Source organism: Calypte anna, chromosome 8, assembly GCF_003957555.1.
Source record: "Calypte anna isolate BGI_N300 chromosome 8, bCalAnn1_v1.p, whole genome shotgun sequence".
Taxonomy (NCBI): Eukaryota; Metazoa; Chordata; class Aves; order Apodiformes; family Trochilidae; genus Calypte; species Calypte anna.
The window spans coordinates 1189513-1199190 of record NC_044254.1 but is presented as its reverse complement, the minus strand read 5'-3'; the positions used below and the strand labels follow the sequence as shown (position 1 = coordinate 1199190).

General features: G+C 49.8%; 1 protein-coding gene across 1 annotated transcript in view; it reads left to right on the top strand.

The window, feature by feature from the left end:
• Window positions 1-3572: 3572 nt before the first annotated feature.
• Window positions 3573-9678, top strand: part of RXRG (retinoid X receptor gamma) — a 31174-nt gene continuing 25068 nt past the window's right edge. The window contains exons 1-2 of the mRNA XM_030455508.1: window positions 3573-3658; window positions 3734-3869. Coding sequence (XP_030311368.1) covers window positions 3773-3869 — 97 coding nt within the window. The 5' untranslated portion in view covers window positions 3573-3658; window positions 3734-3772. The remainder of the gene's footprint in view (window positions 3659-3733; window positions 3870-9678) is intronic.

The window sequence follows — 9678 nt, the reverse complement described above, 5'->3', positions numbered from 1 at the left end:
TTGCAAGTCCTAAGTGCAGCTCTGTTTTGTGTTATTGTTTGCAAAGTCCTTTTGGAGCAGCTCTGTGCCTCTCAGAGCAAAACAGGGATCGAAAAGCCCCCATGAAATCTTTTTCAACTCAGACAAGCAGCCCATGGCATCCACCTAGCTGACAAAAGGAGCACAGTGCCTGTGATTTTCAGCTCATACAGTGCCCATGACTCTGTACTGGAGTTCAATGTGGAGATCTCTGGATCTTCTGCAAAAACAAACAAATGAACAAGATGTCCAGTCCCAATTAAGTTAATGGGGCTTAAACAAATCTTTCGAGTTGAATTTTTGGTCAATCTGGGTCTTGCTAAAGCTCTCCTTCCCCCTTCTTCTCATCAGAGCTACTTAAATAAGGGTGGTGATGAGGAGGAATTCTGAACAGCAGCTCACACACCAAAGCATGACCAGCATAAGTGTTTGGAAAGGCTCTATAAAATACCTTCAAAGAGGTGATGAATAAGCAGCAGAGGCAAAGAGAGTGAAAAGTGTGGTTTCTGCCTGTCCTGTAATCTTAGCTCATGTGGGTTTGTCATCAAGAGGAAGTGTTGATGTCAGGCCTCTGGTTTGGCTGCTTGCCCAACATGCCATGGAAATCAGTGCCTATTGGTGGTCCTGTCCTCACACCTGTACTAGAGGAGCCTTCATTCAGGGCTGGATCTGAAATTAATTGGTCTGGTCCACTCTTTGGGGCAACAAAGTTCATCTAGTTCCAGTCTTTATGAAGACCTGGATGGCCAGCAGTGTTCTACCAGGTCTGTGCTCCATGGGCTTCTGAATTCATGAACCAAAGTGAAGCCAACCTCATTTTGCAGCAGCCTGGGTGCACCATGAGACATCTCTGGTGCAGAACTTGCTGTTTTCTTCTTCTCTGCTATATGGTGTCTCAACCTGATGCAGTTTCCCAGAAGGAAGGGGCTCCATGGGGTGCATCATGCCCCAGGATGGGGGCTGAGCTCTGGTCTAGCATATCTTTGTGCAAGCTGAAAGAAGGCAAGTTCAAACTAAAGAAAAGGAGGTGGTTCTCCCCTTTTCAGTCACCTGTCCTGGAGACTGCCACCCCAGCAGCTCCCTGTCTGGCACAGGGGAAATCCTGGTGGCAGCTCCAGCTTGGGGTAAGGGACAGCTTCTGAAATGGGCTGCTCCCAGACTGTTAGGAACCTTATAGGCCAACCCCCACATCTTGAACTTCACCTGAAAAGAAACTGGCCTGATGAGCACCCTCCCAGGAAGCTTTGCAAGGCATGCTTTTATTGCAGCTCTGCCTGGAAAGGTCTGTATACAGCCTCTCATTTCACAAACAGACAACAGTATTTTTTTTTTCCCCCTCTAACAAGGTTTCCTTAGAAATGGATCCACTGCTGAATCCTGAGCCTGCTTGGCATATTCTGGGGGACATCTGGCGTAAATTCTTCATTATTAGATTACATTAGTTGCAGCAATAATCATTCACGTGGGATTATTACATCCAAGCTTGTCTCATTGCCTTTATCCTTTCACACATTGTCTTCCCTGGTTCCCCTTCAAAGGGCTGCTGGGAGCCTGTGTGGGAGCAAGAAATTAACTCGTTAGTAATTTATGCATCATTTCCTCCAGCCCCATCTATTTAGGGTGAGATCAATAAAATATAATAAGGAAGCTGGTGGGTATTGTCACCGTGGGGCTGAAATAATTCCTCTGGTATCACTGTAAATCCTTCCCTCACTTATGAAAACCTGCAGTCCTGTCCATCAGCAGCTGATTTGGCCAGGCAGGCTGTAGCAACAGGACACTGATTCAGCTCTTCTGTGTGCTTGCAGGGTTTTATGTCCTGCTCCTTCTGCTCACAGCTCTGCAAAGTGCTGTGGTGGGATAAAGGAACTGAATGAAAGAGCAGTGTATGACAGCCTTGCTTCTGGCAGCTCAGTAAAGCTGTGCCACCCAGCACTGCACTGCACTTCTAGAGGGGCTCCATGCTCTGGCATCTGCTGCAAGAGGTGAGGTCTGAGAAAGGGAAGGGGGTAACAAGAGGAATCCAAACACCACGGACTGGGGCACAGGGATCTTGGTGTCTGTGTGAACTGGGGATGTGAAGCTGAGGGCATCCAAAGAGTCAGTGGCAGGTTGGAGAGGATCTGGAGTCCCTGACTGCTGGGCAGCCTTTCCTGGGTAAAAACAAACAAAAAAACCCAAACCAAAACCAGAGGAGTTGGGATCCCTCTGAGCAATGGCAGTGTAAGGAGGTAAAAGGGGCAATGCTTGCTGGGGAGAGGAGACAGCAGACAGAGCACACTGGATTTCTGTGGCTCTTAAGGGTGCCCAGAGCTAATGCAACAGGATTCCTCTTTTCATGTCTCTTCTCACCTCCTAGTTCCAATCCAGACTGTCCTGCAGGGTTCCAGCTGAGTGAGAACTTAAATTTGGAGAATTCATTGCAACTTCAGACTCAGAATTTCCTGAAAATTTAAGAAAAGTCAAACCAGCAACTCAGCACCCTTCCTAGCTCAGCCTGCCTGGATTCCCTGTGCCTTTCTCCAGTGGGAGATGTCCTGGCAGCTGGCACTGCTGTGGGAGGGGCTGTCTGTCCCACCTTGGCTTTAGCAAGGCTCTGTCTGCTGATTTCAGGGGATTACAGCAATGCAGAGTCTCCAATTTCTGAAAGCCTCTGGAAGGAGAAGCCCTGAGATCATTCTGCACTCTGGGACCTGTGTGTTTTGTTTGCTGTAAATGTGGAGAAATCTAGGAAAGGGGGGGGTAGTTAAAACCCCCTGGCAGGTCTGACTCACATCCCAGAGGAATATTCTCTGCGTGGCTGTGCTGGGCTGAGCAGCACACAGAGTACAGGACAGGACAGCCAAGTCAGAGCCATCCTGCCCTCCCCAACCCCAGCCATGTTGACATAGCCTGAAGGGGAGCACAGGGAAGATGAGAGCCAGAGATTATCAGTGCAGACAGGAGGAGAGGAATGTTGTTTGCTTGTAGCTTTTCTCCAGCAGGACTGGCAAAATCCAGACACTGGAGGGAAGATGCAGGCAGACCCCCACTCAGGGTTTGAGGGTGTAACAGAGATAAGCAGGCTCAGGGACAAAGCCAGGGGCACAAGAAAAACTGCTCACACCACAGGGCAGTTATCTTCTGGAAGCCTTCTGGAGACAAGGGTCTGTCCAGGTCACCTGCAGGCAGGTAGTGACACTGCCCAGGAATGCACACAGGACATTGCTCCCTCATCAGCTGCCTTGGACGGTTTCAGTGAGGCAAAACCCAGCACTGCTTGGTCTTTGTTGGAGTCCAGTGCTAATGTGTCTACCACTGCCACCTTCCTCCTGGCAGTTTGTTACCAGGTTGGCTGGGGAGGTTTGCAGACAGAATACCTGCTGGCAGAGAGAGGGAATGAAGCAGAACTGAGAAGGGTGCTCAGCATGACAGTTGTTTGCCTCTTTTTGTTCAGTCAGAAGTCAGGGCTAGAAAAGGAATTGCTTCCAAGAGACTCAGCAGAGGCTTTTCAGACCATCTCCTTGTCATTGCAGGGCCTTTCCCAGGCATCCTGTGCAGCCAGACCTCCCCCCAGCATTGCAACACCTCTTGCTTTCCAAAGAGACAGGAGCCCAAAGAGCAAACACAGGAAACCCCAGCCCCGGTCAAGGTCTTGGAGGTAAATTTGTAACTTGGGGTGGCTGGTGAAGATGCTGCTCTGCAATGTGTAAACACTCCTGCCTTTCCCCAACAGCCCAGTGCAGCTGAGAAGGCTGATCCCAAACCTCCCTTCATGGTTGAATCTGCTGAGGAGACAGGACACAGGCTGGAGATGCAGCCAGGCATGCAGGCTCCTTATTCCCTGGACACAGGCTCCTTCCCTCACTTCTGTAAGTCCTCCCCACACCATCTGGGGATCAGCTCTGCTGAGGGTTCAGCTGTGGGGTGGGTAGCTGCATGGAGGGGTGGTGGGACACCAGTGTGGCCAGCACCAAGAGGTGTTTAACAGGGGCAGCATAGATGTTGGTGGGACAGATGGGCTGGGGAGCAGGTGGCAGCTCCATCCCTGAAGGTCCCTGGTTTGATTTGGGGCAGAGGAGAGGTGATACGAGCTTGCCAGGTCCCTTCCAGAGATGCTTCCTGAGAGTCTGTGCTTCCCACCTGCAAAAGAGAGGAGGAAAAGCATCCAAGGCATGGAATGTTGTACAATATTTACAGGTGCTGTGATGGCTTATACTAAAGGAGTTCTGGGGATCAGGTCATAAAGGTTAATAAAGGAGAGGTAGAAGTTACATATAAAACTAGTCAGATTTTCTACAAAAGTCATACTTTCTCCAAAAACAGATTCCCTCTCCGGACAAGTATTGGTTTTATCAGGTACATTAAATATGTGTGTGTGTACGTTAGGAGGAGAGAGAAAGGAATTCCACTGCAATGATCTAATTAATTTCTGATGCCTTTCAACCTGGCTGGTTGGGTCAGTTTTGAACTGACCCAATGTGTTTTGCTACCTCTGCTATGTATGAGCTCTTGGCAATGTACATGTAACAATATTCTGACCAAAAGGAATATATTGACCTGCCTTTATGTATTTCCAAATCAGAAGACTGTGGGTGAGGGTGGTTCAAGGGTTGGACTTGATGATCTCTGAGGTCCCTTCCAACCCATCGAATTCTATGATTCTGTAAAACAACAGTTTCTCTTGCTGCATGGTAAATCTGTCACAAATCCATATCAATATCAAGCTTAATTAGCATCAGCAGTTACACTGTTTTTCTGATTGCTGTGTAGCAGGTGGCACAACATGGGAATCTATTCAGCTGGATGCAAAGTCACCATTGCAGCAGGGCCTAAATCCTGGGAGTCAAACCCCACCATCTTGGGCAGATCAAAGGGTCAGGACTGCAGAGAGAGCAGAGTTTGCTGCCCAGATGCCAGCAGGCAGCATGCTGAGATGATGAGGCAGCAGGTAGGAGTTTGCTGGCTCTGGCTTGGGCTTGCAGTGAGGTTGCTTTGCCACCTCCTTGACTCCCTTCCCTTGGAAGGGACAGCCTGGCTGTCCTTACTATCCTTGGGACACAGTAGGGCTGTCAGCAGCATTGCTTATATCTGCCCCAAAAACATGCAAGCAGCAATGGGTGAGGCCTCCTCCATTGGGTGATGGGAGCTGTCTGGAATAGGGTGCTCTGTGGGGGAGCCTCACAGAGGTGTGAGCCTGAAAAAACCCAGCAGTGGGAAAAGCCACTAATGCCTGCCCTGCCCTGGGTACCAGTGCCTGCTGAGCACAGCTCTCACCTCTGATGGGCTCTGCTGCAGGGCTCCTGTTTGCTTTCTTGTTCTGGGGGTTGAACAGGAAGCCTTTGAGGGGATGATTCTGGCAGAAATCACTCTCACCTTGGCCTGCTTCTTCTGAGCTTTCTGCAGAAGCAAAACTCCAGGATCCTGAACGAGGCATTTTGGGGTCAGGTTTGGGATGCTCTGTTAGTGTCAGGGATAGATGGTGGCTGTGGTATGGGGGGGGCAGGCTGCCTCCACACCCAACCAGCAGAAGTTCTACACCATGTGGAGTTTTCAAGGGCTTTTTCTGTACTTTTTGGCATACTTTGTATGACTGTGGTTACATATATTTATTACCAGACAAAATCCTGTTTCCAGTGCTTTGGCTGAGGAAGGGAAGCATTGCATTGCAAATGTAGTCAGAAGAGCTGCTGTTAGAGACCAAGAGAGACTTAGGGGTGGATTCTCTTCTTGCTGGCACCAGCCCTGCTGGGTTTGAGGGCACAGAGGCGAAGTGCACAAGGAATCTGGGTCTCCTCTTGGAAACAAACAAGTTCTGAGCTTGCAGTCCCTCAGCACCCTGGGGAGTACATGGTGTGTCTGCTGCAAAGCCAGAGCAGATGCAATCAGCTGGGGAGGTGCAGCCTAATTCCTTCCTCTTGGTTTTGTCTCCTTGGGATTTCCAGCTGAAAGGAAGACACAAGAGCAAAGATGCTGGGGGACAAATTTCCTGATCTTTGGGATAGGAATGAGGGAGGTCACAGGAGGACACAGGAGTGTTTTGGGAGGAAGGCTGCCTCAGGGTCTGGCTGGTCCTGGGGGCAGAGAAGGGGTTAAAGCCCAGCCCTTCTGCCCAGCCAGTTTGCCTTGTCTGTAATAACCAACCAATTAACAGAGTGTAATTGTGCAAATCCATATGTGGCAGTAATTATCAGGGAGATTAATGGATTCCTTCCTTTCTGAGTGGACCCCACCACAGCTTGCCAGCACCCCCCTGCCACCCGAAAGGACTCGGGGAGAAGGGAAAGCAGAAGCTGCTCTTGCCTGGACATTCTGTGACCAAGCCAGGAGTATGGGGAGGCCCCGTGGGGACTGCCTGGTGCTTGTTTAAATAACCCTTTTCATCTCCCTGCCTTTCCTTACATCCAACTCGCTGCTCCCTGGCTCAGACCCGGCTTCCCAAGGACAGTTTGTGCCCAGCCTGCCAGGCCCGGGGCTGCTGCATCCCTGCCCTCCCCATTGTCCATTCATTCCCCGCTCCCCTTTCCCCTCTTTAGCCCTAATTAATGCAGAATATCGCATTTGTTTGCCCTCTTCTTTTGCATCTTTGTTATTTTAGTTGCAATGGGTAATCCAACAGACTGTTAAAGGCATACAGGAGGCGAGGAGGGGACAGCAGGGTGCTGGGGACAGGTTTTCAAGCCAGGCAATGGGGTTGCATTTGGGGGATGGCAGCTTTGCAGGCAGGCTGGGCCTGCCACCTCTTTCAGGATGGGTTTTCTTAGGGGTATATGTATAGCCACAGAAACAGAGTGACCCTGGAGTGAATGAATACTTCCCCCTTAAATATTCCAGGTGGTGAAACTGAGTCCTGCTGGGGGAGAAGAGGGTACATTTGGGAACTTCCTTCATCACATCTTTGAAAATGATATTAATGGGCCAATTCAATAAGGCAGGCTTTATCCTGTATCAGATACACTGCCTGCCAGGGAGGGGGTTTTTTTGTGTTGTAGACAGGAAAGCACAGGAGGGACAGGGCAGGAGTGATTCAGTGAAATTGGGAGCCCTTGCTCTGGCATTAAGGTGTCTGTGCAGTCAGGGGCTTGCACCTGATCCAGGCAGTGCTCAGTGGAGAAGCTCAGCATGAGCAAGCTTGAGGCTGTGGCTTAAAAATCCAAAGGCACAGCAGGATACTGAGGGGCCTGGAATGAGGTGTTTTACAGCAGATTTCAACCTTCTGGACTTGTGTGGCTTGCTGACTGCTGTGGCTGGGGTCTTGGGGACCAGCCCGGGCTGTGGCTGGTGATGGCTACTGTGCCTTCAGCCATGAGAGGTATTAGTGCTGGTCCCTGTTGTGAAGCTGTTCCTCTTGGATGCCTCCAAGCCTTCCTCCCCTGAGAAAGGAGCTGCTCAGAGCAGAAATAACTCCTGTTACCTTGAACTCCAAGATATCCACATTTGCCTGTCTGGTATAAATAGAGCATCTGAGGCAGCCAGATGTGATGGAGATTGACAGGTTGTCTCTGGAGTTTAGCACTTGCTGAAGCAGGAAGAAATGTAAAAGCATGAATGTGGGGATGTACAGAGTGAGAGAAGGAAGCAAAGCTTCCAGCTGTGAAGGAGAAGATCTTTGTGGCCTCGTGCAGGAGAGTTCTGGGACAGGATCTTCCCTCCCTGTGCTGAGCTCTGGTGGCCTTCACCAAATGAGGAGGGGACCATAGTCTGCTCCCAAAAATCCAGGCTTGCCAGAAAAAGAGAATGAAGAATGGAGAAGGATCCAGGGAAAAAAAAAGTGCTTTTTTCAGTTCTGCAGAGATAAATGGAACCAGACTAACCTGGTCAAGAACCATCTTCTGATGAAATATTTCCTCTGGTAAATGGTTGTTGTGGGGAAAATGGCAAAAGAGGCAGCTGCATGGGCTGTGTCTTCTAAGGTTTCTCTGAGCACTATTTTTCTTTTTTTTTTTTTCCAGGAAATGGGGAAATCTTGGTTTTCAAGTTGTGGTTTTCTTTGTAGGTAGCCAGCCTAGCTGTTTTCAGGCATTTTGCAGAAATCCCAGCCTCACATTCTGTCTATGACAGACTTAAAGAGGGGCTTGCATTTAATGACAACTGGTAGGTCCTCTGGCACTCCTAAACATGGAGGTATTGAATGAATAAACCTTTTCTTCACCTGTGCTTCCAAGGAAGCCTCTTGCTGAATGCCAAATGAAATCTCAGAGGGGACTTGAAGAGCAGACTGTTCGTTTCCCACCAAAATCTCCTCTGGATGTGAGGGCCTTTTGGTCAGAGTGCCTTTGGATCTGGGTGACTTTAGCACTTGCCCATAGAAATCCTGGCTTCATTCAGTCCCCATCCAACCTGGAATCCTGATTTTATAGCACAGTTTGCTGCCTTGTGCCACTGACAGGAGAAGTCAGGTGCTTACCTGGAAGTACAGAGGGACCCAGGACTCCCCAGCTGCAGTTCTGTGCTTCCTTTTTACAGCTCTGTGATCTTTTATTCCAGCAAAAGCTAAAAAGGTGGAGTGACATGTTTGAAAGCAGGGAGGGAGCTCCCAGATCCTGAGCTAGCACTCTTTTGACCCAACCATTGCTCTTTGGTACAATGCAAGCCCAAACCTGGAGCATCCCCCCTGTGAGGATAGGCTATGAGAGCTTGGGTGGTTTGGCTTAGAGAAAAGGAGGCTGAGGGGGATCTTATCAATATTTATAAATATCTAAAGGGTGGGTGTCAGGAGGATGGGTCTGGACTCTTCTCTGTGGTGTCCAGAACAAGGGGTAATGGACACAAACTGGCACACAAGACATTTAATTTAAAAGATGAGGAAATACTACTTGTCTCTGAGGATAACAACACTGGAACAGATTGCCCAGGGAGCTTGTGGAGTCCCCATCCCCAGAGCCATTCAAGACCCACCTGAATGTATTCCTCTCAAACCATCTTTAGGGGATCCTGCTCTAGCAGGGGGTTGGACTACCTGCTCCTCAGAGGTCCCTTCCAGCCCATCCTGTGAAACCTCCCTCTCCTGTAGCTCAAATCTCCTGTATTACAATCTTCCTTATTCCCCTGCAAACCCAACCCAAAGCACCGGATGCTTTTGACAAAGAAACCCCACTTTCCAGAAGGTCCAAAGGGCCACTTTTTTGGATCCACCTTCCCAGGACTCCTTTGCTGCATGCTTTTCCATGACGCTGGCACTGCTGACCTCTCTGCCCCGGCAAGGGGAGGTCTCTGGGAAGCACATAGGCAGCGATTCTTCAGTGTTACAAAGGCTGGGATTGTTGGCAGCTTGACGCCCCAGAAAGTGTCTAATTGACTTGACTCTCTCTAGCTGGGCTCCGAATGGATTTTCTGCCTCAGGATATCTCAGCATTATAGTGGACCTGTTGTTTTTGCTCCTCGCATGATATTAAAAAGTGCATTGTTGGAGCAGCAAGCGTGAGTCAGAGCGGATGTGAGAAGGGAGCTGCTGCCTGACACCCTCTGAGTGATGCCAGCACAGAGGAGCAGAGTGAGACAGGGGCACCTGCCAGCTGCACTTAAGGGCTGGAAAGTTTCTTGGAGCATAGACTCACAAAATGGTTTGGGTTGGAAGGGACCTTAAAGCTCATCCAGTTCCAACCCCCTGCATGGGCAGGGACACCTCCCACAGCCCAGGGTGCTCCAAGCCCCATCCAACCTGGGCTGAGACACTGCCAG